The sequence below is a fragment of the Rhinolophus hipposideros genome (genome assembly GCF_964194185.1).
Source record: "Rhinolophus hipposideros genome assembly, chromosome: 22".
Lineage (NCBI taxonomy): Eukaryota > Metazoa > Chordata > Mammalia > Chiroptera > Rhinolophidae > Rhinolophus > Rhinolophus hipposideros.
The window spans coordinates 8,259,916-8,281,129 of NC_138068.1; the positions used below are offsets into that span (position 1 = coordinate 8,259,916).

Sequence of the window (21,214 nt, forward strand, 5' to 3'; positions counted from 1 at the left end):
AAAAAACAATGTTTTTGGTGCGTGCAGGTCAATAGATTCTGATCATTGCAAAGGTACAGTTAGTTGGACCCCTGCTGAATCACAGCTGGTGAAGAGACACACACACACACACACACACACGCGCGCGCGCGCGCACGATGGCTTTCCTCTCTGGGCTGCCTTAAGCTCAACCTCAGGACTTGGTGGGAGGAGGGAGTGTGTCTAAGAAATGGAAGCACATAGAAGTCTTCTGTCTGCTGAGAAAATACCAGGACATGTGTGATGAGATAGAGAAACTGGGGAGAGAGGTCGGTGGCCCTTTCAACCCTTTAGTCATGAGTGGCAGCGCCATGCCCGCCCGGGCCCATCAATTTTATTTACTGTTATGGCCCATTTGGGCTTCAGTGAGCTGCTCACGTCTTTACAAGACCTTGCTCATGGCGTTGATTTCCTGGTGTGGTTGCCACGGCCGCCTGCCCGCCCTATCAGTTGACTCAAATCGCCTCTTATTTTTTTGTTATTTAAGCTGTTCTGAGGAAACAAGGCTGTTTTTCTCCTGCCTATCAGGCACAATCAGAGATCTCTGACCCCCTGAGAAGTTCACATTTCTATGCCTTTGAGGTTGCTGCAACCAATTTTATTACAAATGAAATAAAAGTATAGGTGAAATTTTATACTAGTAACATATTGAATGATGCTGAGAGGGGGTGGAAGGCACTGGATTAAAAGTCTTCTTTCCAAAACTGCCGCTTTGCTCTCAAATTGGTTCTTGTGTCCCAGTCAGTGAAAATGGAGTCTTACGGGTTAGGGCTCCTGATGTGTTCTCCCTACAGACGATTAGAAGTATTCTGCCAGAAGAGTTCTCCCAAGTCTTGACTGCAATGCCATTCAGTTCAGTATAGTCTGTCTGATCACGTATGTAGCTGACCCGTGGCTCGGACTCGTAGGTCAGTCTGAGCTATGTATGGGTGGGTGCGATGTGCGAGCTGGTAATAGCAGCAGACGTTTATGTAGTATTGTCTGTGATCTGAGCAGTTTGCACGGGTCACCTCTTCAGTTCTCACAACACAAGGCTGGTGCTATTGTTACCTTCATTTTTACACTTGAGGAAACTGAGGCTCAGAGAGGGCCTCTTAACTCAGCTAGTAAAGGGTGGAGCCCAGACTTGAATCCAGGAGGTCTGCTTCTTGAGAAGGTGCTCATTATCCTTGCCCAGAACAGAATCGAATGCTGGTTACCCCGTGCCAGTCACCCTGCTGGGGGTCTGTCACCCACCGAGTCCTTACAAGAAGCTTGTGAGGTCTGCATTTCTCCTATTTTAATGAAGGACACACTGAGACGTAGCAAGGTCAAGAAGCTAGCCCAGGCTTCCACTGAGTGAGTGGTGGAGGGACGATTTGAATCCAGATCTTTCTGACCCTAACACTTATGGAGGAAGTGGGAAATCGGGTTTTTATTTTCCCTTTTGGTTGCTGGCCATCGATGGGCTATTTTTTTTTTTAATTAATTTTATTGGGGTGACAATTGTTAGTAAATTTACATAGATTTCAGGTGTACAATTCTGTATTACATCGTCTATAAATCCCATTGTGTGTTCACCACCCAGAGTCAGTTCTCCTTCCATCACCATATATTTGATCGATGGGCTATTTTTACAAGGACTAGTGCAGTAGCTACCCAGAGCCGCCACAGGAAGGCTTCTCGAATTGCAGGTGAGTAGATGGTGCCCAACCTCTTTCCACAGGGTCTTGCTTCCTGAGGACGGATCAGCTGGATGGGGAGACGGACTGGAAGCTGCGGCTCCCTGTGGCCTGCACGCAGAGGCTCCCCACGGCCGCCGTGAGTAGCTTTCCCTGCAGAAACACAAACTGGCAGCTGTCACGGCAGATGCCCTCAGGGGCCAGACGTGGGATGCCAGATGTGAAGGGAGGCTGGGGGGGTGGAGTGGGGTCCTGGGGAGCCTGGAGTGCTGGTGGGTTCCTGTAGTCATGTGAAGTGTGGACCTGGTGTGCAGGATGGAGCGCTTTCGAGGGAAACTAAAAATTTTAAACCCTGACAAGGTACCTAGCTTAAAGTTGAAAGGTGAGGCAGAGTGTGCTATTCCTCTGCTCAGAACCTCCAAAGGCTTCTCAGTTTCCTGAGAATCAATCCTACAGTACTTGCCATCACCCCCAAGCACCGTATGATGTGACTGTCTCCTAAGGCCCTGACCTCTGTTTCTGGCCCTTTTGCCTCCCCCACCAGCTGTAGCCACACTGTCCATCAGACATGCTTCTGCCTTCCGCTATTTGCCCTTGCCATGTCCTGCACTGGGAACAGTCATAGCCCAGTGTCTGCTGGCCCGGCATCTCCACCATATCCTTACGTTTTGTGCACAGGTCTCCTTATCTGATAGGCGTTTTCTGACTGCCCTTTCCTTTCATTCCCACTCCACTCACTTCAAGGCAGTATCTTCGAGAACAGGGTTCTGCCTGGTATACTGAGGGCATGAATACTGTGTGCATACTCGGCATGGAACAGCATTGTGACTGTGTGTGGAACAGCACACAGGCCCTCTCTAAGGGGGTGGTCTGGATGCTCAGAGTGCCCCACCAGTCCCCTGTCATTCACAGCATGATTTGTAGAGTGAGGGAGGGGAGAGAGAGCCAAAGAGTACGTTTAAACACAAGCCACCTGGCTGGACATGGTCCTTGGACTCGGTTATAGAATCACAGAATGTAATTCAAATGCCCAGAGACCGACATGCCCCATCAGTGGTCTGAAAGCATTAAGCGGAACTCGTACGCTTTTCCTGGGCTTGTGGTCAGGTTGCTTGATGCTGCTCTTTACCACGTTCTGTGAGGAAGGGCATGGGCAGGAGAAAGTTCTGTGTCTTAGTCGAGTTAGCACAATAGTAAGCGTGCCCATGGGACGAATGATTTTCACCTCCAATAATAAGTGGAACCAGTGCCGTGATTATTCCTACAGAGGGTGCCGAAACAATGTATACACATTTTAAGAAAGGAAAAAAATGGGATTAAAATTGTGTAATGCTCAATATATTACCGATAACAAAAGATGACTATAAGTCATGTGTGTACATTTTTTTGGCAGCCCTGGTATTTTTTTCAAGCAGGAATTCTAGAGCAGTAAGTTTCCAACTGTGCTCGGGGGCCCTCGGAACCCTTGGAAGGCACCGTCATGCCCCTGAGATGGGGCTTATCTAACAAGGGGGTTCTGATATTATCTGGGTAACATGTTTTAGTTCCTGGTAAGATTTTTCCGTGGAAAGGATTCTGACCCTCAGATGATTTGAAGGACTCTCTTTAAGAGACGGTGTAGGGTGTCGTGGGGATGTCTGCCTGTCCCGCAGCCAAGAGCTGCGTTTGCCCGTGTGTGTTTTGGATGTGTCACCCAGTTTCATAAACACTCTCTTTGCCCCTGATCTGGTCCAGGCCTGGGGTCCAGAGAAAGATAAGAGAGCACCATCTCTACTGTCAGGGAACTCTCTTAGTAGCTGAAAGAGTCTGAGTGGGGAAGCAGCATTTTAACAGAGTTGCTGATTAAAAGATTGTATGAAAAGGTTTCCTGAGTAGTATGTGAAAATATTCTTGTTTAAAAAAAAAAACAAGTTGTATGGAAAGCTCTGGAGGAAAAAGTGCAAAGCCTTGCTCACAGCCTCTGTGCCAAACTTACCTTCTCCCCGCAGGTGACCACGTAAGGTCAGAGGTGATCTTTCCAGGTGTTTCCATCACTCTTCCTTCCCACAGACACCTACAAACTTGTTGGTGGGTGTGGTTGTACATAAATGGGATCATACTGTTTTTGTCGTTCTGCAGCTTTTTTCCTCCTCCACTTTGAAGGTGCCAGTGGGCCTTTTCTTATCAGTACACAGAAGCCGTAGTGCAAATGTATCTGCATTTGGGGCCGCCTACTAGTTGGCACAGAGCTCAGGCCCTGCCTGAGGGGTGCCCAGTGGCCTCTACCTGTTGCCGGGGGGGTATTAAAGCCCAAATTTGCCTGACCACCTGAGTGGTTTTTGGTGTTTTATTCCCCCCAATTTTTAAAATTGTGATAAAATTCCCATAACGTACAATTTACCATCTTACCATTTTTAAGTGCACAGTTCAGTGGCATGAAGTACATTCACATTGTTGTGCAACCCTCGCCACCATTTCATCTCCAGGACTCTTCATTGTGCAAAACCAAACACCATGTCCATTGAACAATCACCTCATGTGGGCCCTCCCTCCAGCTCCTGGCAGCCACCATTTCCCTTTGCGTCTCTATGAATTTGACGCCTCTAGGGACCTCGTATAAGTGGAATCATACAGGATTTGCCTTTTTGTGACTGGCTTCTTTCATTTAGCACAGTGCTGTCGAGCTTCGTCCCTGTGGTCGCATGTGTCAGAATTTCCTTTTTAAAGCTGAATAATACTCCGTTGTATGTAAAGGTCACACATTTTGTTTATCCGTTAGTCTGTCACTGGACACTTGGGTTGCTTCTACCTTTTGGCTGTTGTGAATAGCAATGCCCTGAAAATGGGCATATATCTCTTTGGTCTCCTCCTTTCAGTTCCCAGCAAATGGAATTGCTGGGTCCAATGGTAATTCTATGTTTAATTTTTTGAGGAACCGCCATACTGTTTTCCACAGCAGCTGCAACCATTTTTACATTCCTGTCAACAGGCACAAGGGTTCCATTTTCTCCACAATATTTATCCCCTCCCATCCCCTCCCCTCCACGCACCTTCCCTCTCCTTCTCTTCCCCTGCCCGTCCCCCTCCCTTCCTCCTTCCTTCTTCCCTCTCCTCCCCCTTAACCCTCAGCCCAACTGGTGTGAAGTGTTCTTGTTCACTTTTTCACCTCTGCCCTTTCCAGAGCTCTGCACAGAGTAGGTGCCCAATAACCATTTGTTGAATGAAGGAATATTTTCATCGCTCTGAATACATGTAAACCAGTGTAGCAAAAGGGGGTCTGTGCCATCAAACAAGTTGCGAGCCGAGCCAGTATCTTTACTGTAGCATCTCACAGTGTCTTGGGATAGTACCTGGAGCAATGCCTAAACTTCGTGGAAGGTTTCCCCCCTTTTTCCCTACCTGCCCCTACCTGTAATGTGAAGAGCCTGTTTGCTCTGGTCAGGAAATGCAATTGTTTTTGAAAAAGGGTGGCTGCCGCCTTAAATCTCTCTAATCCTAAACTGCCTTCTTTCCATTACCTCTGTTGAACAGGACCTTCTGCAGATTCGATCGTATATCTACGCAGAGGAGCCAAATATTGACATTCACAACTTTGTGGGAACGTTTACCCGAGTAAGTCAGCTTATCTCCACGTAGAATCCTGCCTTAGTGTGTGTTTGTGATGAGAGCCTGCAAAGATGTGTGGACGGGTCTCTGTCAGGAAGTAGCTTGCCTGCCAGGTGTGGTGAGATTCCCCCAAGAAGGCCCCACCTTGAAAGCTGGCATTTTGTTTCTCAGTCAGATCCACACAGAACTGGGACTTCTTCCAGCCTCTGAACAGCTTGAATTATCTACGACTTGGAGCCAGTTGTTTTAACTAACGTTAACGCCGATGTCTGAAAGCAGTTCCTCTTTCTCTCTCCCTCAGATGGGCCCGTATCTTCTTTTGTTCGTACGAGTGCCGTCTGTCATTGTCAGGCCACTTCTCCACTGTTCAGAATAGAAATTAAATTTGGATTTAAATTACTTTAGGAATCTAGGACTATAGGTTGGTAGAACCCAAATTAAATGGCTCGAGTTCTCTTCCTATAAGCCATACGACGGCTCCTTTTGGATCTGTGTCTACATTTTAGTTGTCACCTTGTGAGAAACACTTCTTCAGGGTTGCAGGCTTGTATTTCTTAAATCATGAACCAGCTTTTTCAAGTATTTCCATGGGGATGAAAACTCCATGGACAGTAGCTTATGGGCTCGGCCCTTCTCTCCTGGCTGAGCTGTTGGTTTCTAAACAGGGGTCATCCTTCTCTTTCTGTCTTGAGAAGAGCAGGGTAGAAACAGGCTGGGTATTCTTTCAAAACCTTGGTAGGTAAGTGTGTGTCCGTCCGGTCTTTTCCAGGAGGACAGCGACCCTCCGATCAGTGAGAGCTTGAGCATAGAGAACGCGCTCTGGGCTGGCACCGTCATTGCATCAGGTGAGACGCCCCTTTAGAGGAATATGTTAGCAATTTGAAAAGGAAAGAAAATCCTTTTGTGTAATTAGAATAATCATCTGTCAGTTGGGAAAACGAGTTGTTGGTCAAATGGTGTTTTCCATTTGTTCCTGCACCCCTAGGGGATTAAACTGACATCTGATTACCCCTTGGACACTTAGAGACGTCGAGAAGAGAAGCAGCTCTGGCCTGTGGATTTTGCTGCAGTGTCCACTCTGGGAATAGCCCTTAATTGCCACTGCAGATTGACATTTTAATCTGTACCAGAAATCGGGCCAGCCTGGATGTTCTGGCTGGAAGTGGTGTCCGTTGAGCCGACCCTGCTGGTTCAGGGGCTCCGGTGTGCAGGAAAGGGCCATCGGCCTAAGTTGGAGCCTCGGTGTTCAGAACACCACGATGACGTGGGAATTGGTGCCTGTCAGTTTTGAGCGCTGGGAAGAAACTGAACAGAAGGGGTTCCCAGGTTGAGTGCGGTTTGCAACAGCCCTGGTTGATACTGGGGGTGCTGCCTACCTGTCAGGCAGTGTGCCAAGCCCTTCATGTGTGTTAGACGTTTCACTCAATCCTCCCAATAGTCCCACGAGGGTAGGTGCTAGTATTTCTCCCCATTCTGCAGATGAGGAAACCAAGGTTCAGTGACATTCAGTTACTTGCCCAAGGTCACACAGCAGCTGAAAAGCAAAGTTGGGGCTTGAGCCCACACACTTTGCTCCAGAAGCAGACCTCATTGTGCAGTTATTATTATTACATTACGTGTATAATAAATTATACCATTATTAGCATATAACTCCACTGCTGGCAACTTTGTATCTTTACCATTAGAAGAATCAATCCTCCGCCCCCCCCACCCCCCCCGCCTCCTCAAGCCTGTCTCCCTCCTATTAACCCATTTTTCCTCTGCTTGGCGTTTCTTTGTGGCTGTTCAGTACAACAGACACTTAATCTGCACACTCCATGACAAGGGAAGGGAATGACCAGCACCAGTGACACCCATGCTGCCTTGTATCACTGTCCACAGACGCACTGCTTAATGCCACTGGACAGAGAGGAGCAATCTCTTCAGTTTTGTGCCCTGTGTCTCTCCTGTCACCTGCCTGTCTTTGCAGCATAATCTGCAATGTCTCTTACTTACCCTGTTGATTAAAGAAGTGAGAACTTGGTCTTTAAGATTGCCTGGCCCCTGCCCCTTGCTCAGTCACACTGTCGTGCGGGGCGTCATGTGGGAGACCCTGCTCGCTGCGCCATTTGTCGTGTGGGGCGGCCTGCGGGGTCTCAGCTCCCGCTCCCTACATAAGAACACAGGACGTGGTAAAGCCAAAAAGGAACACCCACGGAGCCATAGATAGGGGAATCGTACCACTATATTCTCGCTGGCAGCTGGGTTGGAGAAACAGGAAGCAGGAGCCACACTGTTCACAACCCTCACTGCACCGCTTGCAGGCTCAGCCACCATCTTCTTGCTAGCCCCCATTCTGCTAGCGTAGCCACAGCAGTTATATTAGTGGCCAATGGCTCAGTGGTTACAGCTGACGGCCAACTAGCCACAGCTGACAGCCATCCGATCACAGTTGATGGCTATTTACTACCTGAGCCAGCACCTTTCCATGTGAGGCCGAGAGCCTGGGAACTGCACTCCTGGCTCTGTCCCCACACTCCACTGCTACAGGGTTGATGTTTGCTTGGCCATGTCCGGCTGCGGATCAGCGGCATACAGTGGTCTCTCTTACACGGCTGTGCGCCCTCTATGGTCGCCCCCAAGTCATTGAAAGTGACAGGGCCATCAAGTCATTGAAAGTGACAGGGGCAAGAGGTGCAGTGCTGGGCTGCCAGGATGGACGTGCAATGGTTGTTTCATGCCCCGTATAACCCACAAGCGCTGGCATGATTGAATGCTACAACGGCCTTTTGAAGCAAGGCCTCTGGGTGTCAAAACACCCTCCCACGATGGGTGACTGGGCCTCACGTCTATGGGACGTCCTGAGAGTCCTGAATGAGAGACCACGGAAGGGAGGGCCTGCACCAGTAGAAGCTCTGATACATTGAACGGCCGCTCCCATTCAATTACATGTTACCACCAGTGAGACTCTGTTAAAGCCAGGCTACGGCAGGAATGGAAACATTTTGCTGCCAGCACCCACATGCTTGAAAGCAGGGGAACGGCAGCAATGGACTTGGCCCTGGCAGGTCAAAAGCCCCCACTGTCGATGGTTGGGCCTGATAGTCCCATGGGGGGGCCGGTTTGACTCATGATTTGCAAGTGACACCAGGGGTGGTGGCCGAGTGGCCACTGCAAGTGACTGTAGTATACGAAGGTCCCGATACCGGGATGATTTTGCGGGGAACCTGTGTGCTCTCGCTATGGCCTATCATGGGGTCCCCTGTTCTGTTACACATTGAAATGATGCAAGGGACCCCAAGCACTGCCATAAAGGTCTGGTACCACAAACCGGGAAAGGAGCCAGTGGCAGCGACCCTCCTTTCCCAGGACAAAAAGCTAGCGTGTATCCTCCCAGATGGAAGGGATTTGCCATTGTTGGTTCCTAAAGACTACTGTTTCTTTTCATCCGTAGGTGCCGATAGGCTAATATGGCACAGGGACCCTCGTGGAAGCCGCTTGTCGCGTAGATTATGAGGCGAGAACCTGTAGGGGTGGAGTGTGGGGACAGAGCCCCAGATAGCAGTTTCCAGGCTCTCGGCCTCACATGGAGGGGTGCTGGCTCGGGTAGTAGATGGCCGTCAGCTGTGGCTAGTTGGCTGTCAGCTGTAATCACTGAGCCATTGGCCACTAATGTGACTGCCGCTGCTGCGCTGGGGAGTGGAGGAGAGTCAGTCAGTTGGCAGAAAAGCGGACAGCAGGTCGCACGTCGTGTGAATCCAGCCTCCAGTGAGACTACAGTGGTGTGACTCCCCTACCTATGGCTCTGTGGGTGTTCCTTTTTGGCCTCACCATGTCCTGTGTTCTTGTGTGGGGAGCGGGAGCTGAGACCCCGCAGGCCGCCCCGCACGACACACACCTTGACTTCTAATAGCCTTGATTTGTTTGGTTCGGCACTTGTGTTGGGCATATTAATATTTCAGTAATAAATTCCTGTTCATAGGTCTGTTTGGTTTTCATTCTGGTGATTTTCCTCCTTCCCGCTTTCCTTCTTTCTATGCTGCAAATGCTTTCTGAACACCTGCATCTAATAATGCCCAGCTCCATTGCAAGCTCCTGGTGCTACACTGGTGTGCTAGAAAATCCTGGTCCCCACTCTCCTGGGACTTAACAATAATCTTTTATTTATCAGGCACTTTTTGTTTACAAAGTGCTTTGCTGCCATTCTTTTCTTTTGGTCTAACGGCATTAAATGAGGACATTTAATGGAATGTAGAACAGAGCCTCAGAGAAGGTAAGCAATTTGCCTGAGGTCACACAGCCTTGGAGAGGTCATCTCCTGAGACGAGGAGAGTGAGAAGCAAATTGGGATCTTGAAGATGGTGGAAAAGATTTCAAACAGTTCATGGGAAATGCACTGTGGAATTAAAACATGCATTTCCCCCCTCCCCCACTCACCTGAATTACTCTCTTTGTGCTTGGTGATGGGGGGAGAGAAGGAGAGAGAGAACAGTGATTCCCGTGACCCAGTGGCATTGACTGTCCTGTCCTTCAGCAGGCATATGTTTTGGAGTGAGTCTGAGTAGCTGGGAATTTACCATTTCCATAGCTGGCCTCAGTTTCCCTGCCTTCTCACTGAGTAGACAGACATCTGACCACATTCTGATTCTAATGCAGAGGTGGAGTTTAATACAAGCTATTTCCTTCTTGTGCTCAACTCAAGAAACAGCCATCCAAAGTAATTTTAATTTATGAGATTTTGCTTCCATGTTCCCTTTAGACTGTAACTCTGGTGTCTTGGTCACTCTGCTGTTATTAGTTGAAAGTTTAAAAAATAAGAAAGCTTGCCAGGCAGGTGCTGAGGGTCCAGCATCAATCTGGGGAGGGTGCAGTTGCCATGGTAACGCAGCACAGTGCTGCTCGGCTGAGGAGTCCCAGTGTGGTGTTAGGGAGGGAAGGGATGGGGGGCGGCTTGGCAGAGAAGGTGACCTGGATGTGATGGAGCCCAGGGTTCTAGTCCAGTTCTTTTCAGACTCTCAGTGGTGAGGGACCAGTTTGTTGGCTTCCGCCGAGCCCTCTACCCCCAATCTGTAGCAGAGCAATCAGTGGCCCTACTGTGCGTGAGCAGCATGCAGGTCATGCCATGTGCATTATGCTACACGAGTTTGATAATGCGCGGCTGGGCTGTCCCCTGTTCAGTGGGGCTTGTCCTGTGACCGCACGCTCAGGCGTCACAGCAGTGTCTAATTGCCATCAACATTTCTGAACGCTCACTCTCTGGGGTTCAGCATTTATTTTGTTGTGGCCAGGGAACAAAGGGGTCACCGTGAGTTCTGACCCCAGGACCACACTGTTGGGGAGAGTTAGGAAGCACTTCATGAGATGCCAGCCACGACAGCCTGGCTCCTTGGAGATACCGGCTGGGGGCCAGCTGGGAGGTTGAAGAGGATTCCACGGTCTGCAGGGTGGAGAGGGCGAGAGTGAAGAGAACTGAGGAGAGTAAGGAGGGACGACAAAGGTGACAGGGTAGGAAGCAGGAGTCGGGTCTGGGCTGGAGAGGCTGGGGTCGTGTGAGGAACATGGACCCAGCATCACTAGGTCTTTTGATTTTTCAGGATAAGCCAGAAATCTCAATTTTTAAAAAAGGAAATCTCCTCTATTTAAAAAATTAGCATTAATCGAACACCTTGAAAGCTCTGGGCAGACCAAGGCAGGTCACCTCTGGTGGCTGAGGCCAGGGCTCGGATCTCCTGGAGATGCTTTTGGTCTTGAGCACGGGGAGATATTGGGTGGGGGTTGGGGGGAAGGCCACATCCAGCAGCGTTAAAGGCACCGAGGTTGGTCGGTGCCAGTAGGGGGACCCTCCTTTTGGGGACCCTTGTTACTAACGTAGGTTACAGAGGAGATGGGAGGGAAGAGAGTTCTATGAACTTCCTCTGAATCCTCTCGAACCCTGGATATGGGGCATTGAGACCCAGAGAGGCGTGAATGAGCTCAGCCCAGGCTCGGCTCCCACTGTCCACCCGTCATGGGCCAGTGAGCTCTCCTTGACCTGGCATCTGCTGGCAGCCTCCCTGGAAGGGAAGGCTGTGTGCAGAACAGTGGGCACTAATCGTGTGTGTGCACGCGTGCGCGTGTGTTCAGTGCCTCCTCCCGGGGCTCTTTGTCCAGGACATAGCGCCCCAGCACTTCATCTGGGGTTGGCCTCCTGTACCGAAACTGTGTTTGAACCTCTGGTTTTTGTGTATCCCTCTGTCAGTGCTGTTGGACAGAGAGGGGCGGGAGGACAGAAGGTTAGATGTGTGCTTTTTCCAGCAAAGACCGGATTGTTGTATTCCCAGGGTCTTCCCTGAGAGCTTGGCTGGGATGGCCACTTCTCGTGTTTTAGCTCAGATATCCTCAATTCAGAGACAGCTTCTCTGACACTTACTACCAAGCGAAGCCTGCTCTTCCACCTCTTCCCTGGCGAACTCTCCCGCCTTTCCCTTGGCTTGTTTTCACCACAGCACCCAGCACTCTCGCAATTACTGCGTTTCTTGTTTTCCTTCTTCATTGTCTGTCTTCCCCACTGTGTTGAGCCATCTTCTTGGCATATACTGAAGACAGGAGAAAAGGGCAATTTTTGATAGCTGTTGCCAATTCCCTCCACCTCCTACTCCCAAAGTAGGTTGTTCCAGTTTACACTTAGCCAACAGCATGTAGGACAGGGTCCATTTCCCCACCTCTTGCCAAACACTGGATATCAGTCTTTGGAATTTTTGTCACTGTGATAGAGATAAAAACGGTTTATTTTGCATTTTTTGATTATTCACTAGGTTGGGCATCTTTTCTCATGTTAACTGGCCATTTGTCTTTCTTTTGTAAATTATTCACTTTTAGAAGCGTTAATGTACCGAATTACACTCATTAGTACACTGGGGTAGGTGGGAAGGGGGTGGGGACGTTGTCGGGAAAGAATTGTCTTCTGATGAGGGTAAGGGGGATCCAATATATGGTGATGGAAGGAGAATTGACTCTGGGTGGTGAACACACAATGGGTTTTATAGATGATGTAATACAGAATTGTACACCTGAAATCTATGTAAATTTACTAACAATTGTCACCCCAATAAATTTAATTAAAAAAAATACTAAAAAAAAAAAAAAGAATTGTCTTCTGGACAGACACCCCCTAAACATCCTCGTTAGACACAGAATCTGAAGGGAATCAGACTCAGCAGGAAGTGTGTGCTGTAATAAGACAGGTGTGTTTATAAGTGTCCATAATAGTTTATGAGGACAGGACTATTTTGGCACTTCTGGAAGCCTTGCAGCCCAGTGGCATAAAGGACAAAGCACCACGCTCCCACCTCTCCTGCCGGACCTCACAGACAAGCACTGACCAGTAGAACTTTCCGCCAAATGGGAATACTCTCGATCTTTGTTGTCTCACATGTCAGCCACGAACTAACCCCATGTGGCTCTTGAACACTTGAAATGGGGGCCAGTGAAAATGGGGAACTATATTTTATTTTATTGTATTTGAATTTAAATGTAAGTAGGTACACTGGCTAGTGGCTACCATACTGATCACTTACGTCATGGGTGGGCCCCAATGTAAACCCTCGGATATTCCCACAGTGTGGGTGTGGGATGGAGAATACGTCCTCTCAGGTGGGTCAGGCTCTCCTTGGTGTAAGCCCACCTGCTTACGCTAATGTTTCCTTGCGTTGTGTTTTTCCCGTTTTAGGAACTGTTGTGGGTGTTGTTCTTTACACTGGCAGAGAACTCCGGAGTGTCATGAATACTTCCAACCCTCGAAGCAAGGTGTGTACGTGGTCACAGGTCGTCCTTGTCAGACTTTTCTGACCTGATATATTTTGATGATTAGTGTTGGTGGGATGAGGAGCTAGATTTAAAACCAGAAACACCTAACGGTATTATTTTATTTCTACAAACTTACTTTCTTTTCATGTATGTATATATGTAGAGGTATGTGCATATATCTATATACTCGTATATATAGGTATACACACACATAATGCATGAATATGTATTCATAAGCATAAGAATACATAACATTTAAAAATTGTTTTACTTTTATTTTTTAATTGAACTTCATTTAAAAAATTTTTCAGTGACCAAAACCTTTTGTTCCCATTTTTCAAATACATAGCATTTTAAAAGCTTGGAAGTTAAAGCAAACAGTTGAGCACAGACTGTTTGCCATGTCTTGTGCTGCGTCCTTCACATGCACCTCATTTAATCCTTACGCCAGCTGTGGACACAGGTGCTTAGAGCCTTATCTTATGGATGAGAAATGGCCTCGAGATGCCCCATGCTCTGTCCGAGCTGCTCGGTGACAAAAGGGCAGGCCAGGATGAAGAGCCCCGCTGAGCCACTGGCTGGGGCATGGCGTACGGGGTCAGATCTGTGGTCTGCCTAATGGCCCGGCCATTGCTCATTTCATGCTGTAACCCTCCCTGCCAGCCTCACCCCTCCTCCCTTTTTAAAGAGTCAGAATATTGCAGAATGCTTCTCTTTGTCAGCACCATGAATGGATGCTATGTTTCCCAAACACCAGTCATTTTCACCCCACCACTATACCTACCATTACAACTATAAATGGCATTTAGTTGATGTGTGAGCCTTCGCTTGACCATGTTTCTGTGAGGTTACAGGTTTGATGTGCTAATGTGTTTCCCCGAAAATAAGATGTAGCCGGACAATCAGCTCTAATGTGTCTTTTGGAGCAAAAATTAATATAAGACGTGGTGTCATATATCGTATATCATACATTATGTCATATCATATCATAAAGACCCGGTATTATATTATAGTAAAATAAGACCAGGTCTCATATTAATTTTTTGCTCCAAAGACGTGTTAGAGCTGATGGTCCAGCTAGGTCTTATTTTTGGGGAAACATGGTAGATACACGTTTTAAAAATATGCACTGAAATAAATAATTATTAAAATAGTAACGTTGATGAATGTGGCACCTGAAAATCAGGTGCCACCTGAACTCTCAGGAAAATCTGAAGTCGTGTGTGGTCCGGGCTAAGTGGAGGCCTGAGTCATTTTACAGGCCACTGTGTCGGATGGTAGAGGCCATGCAGGGCACAGCGCCACCTCACGCAGCGGTAACCTGCTTACATATTCCCAAGTCTAAATCTTCTCAAGTCATTAAAAAAAAAAATGGAAGTCAGAATTCTTTGAGGTCCCTGGGATGTCTGTTATGACCTCCAGCCGATGGCACCCAGTGTTCTCAACCAAAGCCGTGGCGGTCAATGGGTCCCGCTGTCTCACCTGGGTGGAGGTGTTCACAGGTGAAGGACAGGTGGGCTATGGGTTGTACCAGCTAATCGCAGGCTCCCTGGTGTGCCTTGTCCCCCAGATTGGCCTGTTTGACCTGGAAGTGAATTGCCTCACCAAGATCCTGTTTGGCGCTCTGGTGGTGGTGTCGCTGGTCATGGTGGCCCTTCAACACTTCGCTGGTCGTTGGTACCTTCAGATTATCCGCTTCCTTCTCTTGTTTTCCAACATCATTCCCATCAGGTAAGCTGAGAATGAGCTTGTGTTTGGGTGCCGTGACATTTTCTTCTCTTTCCGAGCCAGTCCCTTAGTAGAGTGGTGACCAAGAATAATCAGAGTCAGCAGCATGAGCCACGCTCTGTGGCTGTAGCATCAGAAGAGCACGTGCCTCCATAATCCATCTTTTCTTGAATGACTCTGGGCTCTAACGACCTTGCTTTGCCCAGTCTACTCTAGGGATGCTCTTACCCTTCATCTCATCTGCCAGCCCCAAGAGGTTGGTACCAGCTGTTGGGAGTACTGTGTTGAGAAGGATTCTGAGACTGAATCTGGGCTCAAAACGAAATAATATTGTGATTGATGAGCACTGGAAGCTGGATGGCACATGCCAATTGTTTGCTTGCCTCATTTGGAGGCCGAATAAATGGTTTATAAAATGATACAAGTAATAGATTATCATGGTAGAATAAAACAAAGATTCACAGTAGCAGAAGAATAAAATAAAAATCACCTCTAATCTCACAACTAAGTGATAATTACTGTTAATATTTTGGGACGTATGTTTTTATAGATTTCTTTCTATGTTAGTAAAAAGAGATTCTGCTCTACATAAAATTTTCCTCCCCCCCTTTTTTAACAGCGTGCATTGCACATAACTTCTCACATTAAATATACTTGTACCCCATCATTTTTTAGAACTGCCCTATTATGTATTCTAGGCTTAACAATTTATTTGGCCGCATATTGTTGGATACTTGTTTCTACTTTTTCTCCATAATAAATGATCAGTAAATAATTATTAAAATAAGCAATATCTGTTTCCTGAAACTTTTAGTACTTATAATTTCTATTTTACACTTGATATATTATGTTTTGTCTTGCTCTTTTGCATATTTACATCATCCGAGCTAGAATTTGTCTTTTTCTGAAGACAGAGATTGTGATTTTGGTACAACTGTGTGACTAGTAGAGGGGAATTGAACTCCTAGCCAACATGCTCTGGGTGATGATGGTTTCAAAGCATAAATAAATCTACTTTATTTTCAGCAAAAAATGTGTTTGTGATAGAATGTTAAGTGAAATTGTAGTGTTTTAAGTTCTATCTACTACGTGATTGAAAATTAGTGAGTTGAATTTTCATATGGCCCAAGGCTAGCCATTAAAATAGTAAGCAGTGTGATTTGTTTAAAGGATTATGAATTAATTTGAGGACTTCTTTTTATGTTTTTGCAATAAAATACTGTTTGAAAATGAGTAGAATACACACAATGGAATACTAGTCAGCTTTAAAAAGGAAGGGAATTCTGACAGATGCTACAACGTGGATGAACCCTGAAGACATTATGCTGAGTGAGACAGCCAGTCACAGAAGGACGAATCAGTACTGTATGACCCCACTTACGTGGGGTACCTGTAATTGTCAAATTTCTAGAGACAGAAAGTATGGTTTCCAGGGGGCAGGGGTATGGGTAATTACTGTGTAATGGGTGTGGAATTTCAGTTTGGGCAGATGAAAAAGTTCTGGGGATGGATGGTGATGATGGTAATACACAACATTGTGAATTACTTAGTGCCACTGAACCGTACACGGAAAATGGTTTAAATGAGACATTTTGTGATGTATATTTTACCACAATTTACAATACGAATAGAGTATCCAAAATACATTAGCTCAGAGGACCAGTAATGTTTTTCTTCGTAAAGTAAGACTAAAACAACTATCCTTTCAGTGTTTTAAGTGACCTTGGTCCATGAGAGAATATAGCCTCATGAAAATAGTGATTTGTGTCACGTGTTATTTGTTCGTGGTGTTGACTCTTGTTCTAGCTGTGCATTCATCCCGGCAATGGCTTCTGTAGGGAGTGATTCCAGACATTGTGGCACAAAGGATGTGTATTTCGAATCCTTGTTGTTTACAAAGAGAGACGCCAAGGGCCTTGCGTAGATCCTATTAACTGGTTTGCTCTGATTTTTCGACTAGTTTGCGGGTGAACCTGGACATGGGGAAGATTGTGTACAGTTGGGTGATTCGAAGGGATTCAAAAATCCCCGGGACCGTGGTGCGTTCCAGCACAATTCCTGAGCAGCTGGGAAGGATTTCTTACTTACTCACAGACAAGACAGGTGAGCTTCCAGGGGTCCTCCCAGGATTCAAGCTGGGCGAAGGTGCTTGGATCCTCTTTCTAGAGCTCCTAGAGATGTCTGCTGCTGCACTTGTATTTTCTTCATTTCTTGATGAAGATTGATTGTTTGGTGGCGATGGTGATAATGATAATAGCAGCTAAGCCTTACATAGTGCTATTGATATGTAAAGCACCGTTCTGGGTGTTTACATATATAGTTACGTAGTTAATCCTTACCCTAACCTTGTGAGGTACCCTGTGGGGATTTTGATCCCTATTTTACAGATGAGGAAATGAAACATGCCGAAGTTAACGGACTTGTCATAAGCATATAATGGCAGAAGCAGGCTTGGAACCAGGCAGTTTGGCTTCAAGTCTGGACCTCATAACCACACCCCAAAATACTACTCCACAATTTAAGATGATAGTGGTTAAGAATAAGGACCAGGGAGTGGGAAGACCTGGGTTTAAGCTTCATCTCTATTTAGTGACCACGGGGTAAGAGGGAATCTATTGCAAAGATTTGAGTGGCTCGCCAAACAGAGAAAAACTGGGTATCAGGGAGGATAGGACCCAGGAAAGTTCTGGATATGTCAGCATCAGGACCTTGGGATGGTCTCTGTGGGGTTCTGTCACTTGACCCTATGTCACAATACATCTATGTATTTGACTTGACCCTACTCATCTATGTATTTGTCAGCTCAAGGTTAGGGTTCCTTCAAGATAAAATCTGATTGTCCTACTATGTCATGTGCCACCCTGTTGGCCAATGGAATGAGTCGGGCACCCTGATTGACACTCCCTGGACCATCCCAGGAAATGAGGGTAGTAATTCCCCAGGAAGACCTAGGATGTCGTTTTCAAAAGAAAGGGAATTGGATTCTGTGCTGACAAAATACTACTGATGTGCATTCCATCGGGGCAGTGTTCAAACCAGTGTGTGATACATAGTAAACTCAGCAAAGAACAACTATCGTTACTGCTAATACTGATAAAAGCTTGAAGATGTAGGCAGTTACTCATTTGTCTTATGTTTCAGGAACTCTTACCCAGAATGAGATGGTTTTCAAGCGGCTCCATCTAGGCACAGTGGCCTATGGCCTTGACTCAATGGATGAAGTACAAAGCCACATATTTAGTATTTACACACAGGTAAAGCTTTCTATTTTGATACCCCAAACAATCCCTTTACATTTATTAACTCGTATATTGCGATACAATTCATAATACCATGTGATTGACCCATTTAAAGTGTACAATTCCATGGGTTTTTAGTGTATTCATAGACTTGTGTAAGCATGATCATAATCAATTTTATTTTCATCACCCTAAAAGAGACCCCAGTGGGGAGTGACCCATTAGCAGTCACTCCCCACTGTCCCCCCAACCACCACCGCCTCTGAATCTTTGGCAACCACTAACCTTTTACGTTTTGAATAAAATTGCAGTTGAGATTTCCCCCATCTTTCTGATTTCCGGAGTTAATCTGCTTTATCGAAATAATAATGAATATTGGGGAAACATAAGAGAAAATTGTTTGCGCAATAACTGGTGCCAGAAAGATCTTTGAGAACCTACTGTGGTTGGTTTTATGAACATGCTTATTTTTTCCTTTTCCCTGGTTATGAGCCAAAGCAGTAAAAATTGATGGTCTATTTATGACAGAATCATGGTAGTACTGATGAGCTTTACTTGTCTGTATTCAACTCAGCAATTATGTTGAATAAATTAACTTATCAGAGATGACTTCCAACTTATCTGCTCTCACATTTTTTTTTTCTATGTAGTTTTTCAAAACTAGTCATTTTTCACAGTAAGATATTACTAGTGGTCTGTGTCCTGATACACCTAGAAAATTTGACCAGTGGGTCCCGGTCTCTGCTGCTCATCAGAATTACTGGTGGTAGTTTTAAAAAGAGAACAAAAACAAAATGAGAGACACTGATTTGGGCCTGACACCCTCCAGATTCAAATTCATTAATATTAGGGGAAGTCTTGGGCTTCTGTGTTTTAAAAGTAAGACACAACCAACTAATAAACAAATCCCTTGGTAATTCCGAGACACATCCAGGGCAAGGATGGACTGCATTAGACCAGGTACATGTTATGATGCTTGTTTGTGTACAAGAGGATAAAGAGGCCATACTTTTGCTTAAATTGGTCAAAAGAGATAATAATTCTATTATTGGAAGGCCAGTGAAAAATGTGAAGAATGCCTTTTTTTTTATAAGCGTTAAAGGTGGAATCCCTTGGATACTTTATGACACAGTTATATTCGACATTTAATTTTCTGGAACATTTGCTTAGCAGGCACACCTGGATTTCTAGGGTATCTGCTGAAAACAGCCCAGCAGGGGAGAAAGTGGGGAAGTGGGAATGGACTTTACATTGAGAACAGTTCGTTTGGTCCATTTAATATCATCATCCAGAAGCAACCATGAAACACTCGTAGCTTATGAAACACATGGCTTATCTCCAAGTAGATCTATGGATCTTTTTCAAAGATGTTTTTTTAGGACTATTAAAAAACCACGAGGACTTGGTTGGACGGGGCGGAAAAGCCACAGTCAGCCCCTGGTTCCTTTCCCTCTTTCTGACTCATCTTCTTCGACGTGGTGATGCTGTGTTGGTGTCTCTGGGGCTCTGTGAGTGTCTCTCTGTATGTCATTCATGAGCTGGTCGCCTCCTCCCCACACCTTCCATCAGCCGGTGGGTGCTAATGGTTCCTCTCTCTTGTCTGTGGCCTGACCTGGATTTTTACACAGGAATACACCTGCCTGCTTGGCATCACTGCTGCTGGGTTGTTCCTCCCTCTTCCCCTACACCTGCTTCTCTTCCACAGGTTCTTGTCGTAGTAAGTGCCACACCCATTTACCCCGCTATTCCATGCGAGGTTTTGGGAAACACTCCTGCTTCCTCCCCCATCACCCCTGCCTTCAGTCACAGGCCTGCTCCCACCAACCAGATCACCTGTTTGCCTTCGACCGCCCTCACGCACCTGGCCTGCTGTCTGCCATGACCTTCCGCATGGTTTTCCTGCTGTGTTCCATGGTCCCCTCGTAGGGGCACAGGTTCACCCTTGTGCTTTCGGCTCCCTTTTGGGGTCTGAGACTTCCAGCGTGGTCTGGCTGTGGCCTGTGTCCCCTCCCCACACCCGTCCCACTGTTCACCCTCTCTTGGCACTCACCCCGGTTACACCACTGCCTTCAGCATTTGGGGCCCAGTGAACTGCCTCGTTTCTGTGTCTTGGAGTAGATTCTTCTTTATTAACCATCAACCCCAAGTGCCTCCCGGGCTCCTTCCGAGGATCCGAGCACCGGCTGGAGGCCGCTCAGCAGTGCTGGCCTGCTGATGACGTTAGACGGCCTCAGAGCCGTGGTGGACCCTCGGCACGAGACACCTCCTCCTCCATTTTGGTGGTATTTTTTAAGAGCTTGTGGTATTTACAGAAGCCATTGCTACTCTGGATCTATGTGTGGTTCAGCTTTTATGGTCCATTTTTGGTTTAGCACAGATAACACTGTCTGTAAAGTGTTACAAGTCAGAAAACGACACTTCTGAACTCCTAACCCTTCCTGTGTGGATGCTCATAAATTGATTTGCCGACCATGGCCTTGGGTTTAAAACAGCTGCATGGTACAGGTTAGGTCATCTCGAGGTTGGTGTGAGCTCAGAATTACCGTTTAACATATATATATACATGTTACCTCACCCCCACGAAGCCTGTGAATCCTTCTGTCGTGACATCTAAAAATCCTGCAGGAAACACATGAATACTTTCGTGACAAGACATAGGAAGGCTTGCTTGTATTTTTTAATAGCTCTCCTGAGGTATAATTTACATACCATACAATTCAGCTATGTTATATGTACACTTCAGTGATTTATGTTTTTAGTAAATTACAAAGTTATAGAACCATCACCTCAGTTCAATCTTAGAATATACCCACCATGCCACAAAGATTCCTTCCATCATTCATCTGTGAGAGTTCAATAACTGGATTTTATAACAGTGTTTAGTAAAGGTACAGTGCTTGGAACTCCTGGTTCTGATCTCTAGCGATGGTCGGAATCTCTAGACACCCAAAGTACAACAGAGTTCGAGAATAGCTACCGTGAATCTAAGGTTCGCCCCTATTTTTCAGAACATCAGCGTTTGTATCTGTGGGCTCCAATACAGAGTTTGCAAGGTGACCTGTTGGGGTGCATGAAGAAAAGACGTGAGCATTTGTTCACATTTCATTTTCACCTTCCAAGTTAAAGCAAAATTTAAATCTTACACTAATAATGTTGAGAGTGACGCAGGGACCCTCACTCCTTGTATCAGACGGACATTTGTCCGTCTCCTGTCCTGCG

General features: G+C 46.5%; 1 protein-coding gene across 1 annotated transcript in view; it reads left to right on the forward strand.

Moving 5' to 3' along the window:
- The window catches only part of ATP9A (ATPase phospholipid transporting 9A (putative)), a 112,867-nt gene that overhangs the window by 39,772 nt on the left and 51,881 nt on the right, over positions 1-21,214 (forward strand). The window contains exons 7-13 of the mRNA XM_081033292.1: positions 1,724-1,818; positions 5,190-5,270; positions 6,034-6,109; positions 12,952-13,028; positions 14,599-14,759; positions 16,717-16,859; positions 17,898-18,010. Of these exons, the coding sequence (XP_080889418.1) occupies positions 1,724-1,818; positions 5,190-5,270; positions 6,034-6,109; positions 12,952-13,028; positions 14,599-14,759; positions 16,717-16,859; positions 17,898-18,010 (746 nt within the window). The remainder of the gene's footprint in view (positions 1-1,723; positions 1,819-5,189; positions 5,271-6,033; positions 6,110-12,951; positions 13,029-14,598; positions 14,760-16,716; positions 16,860-17,897; positions 18,011-21,214) is intronic.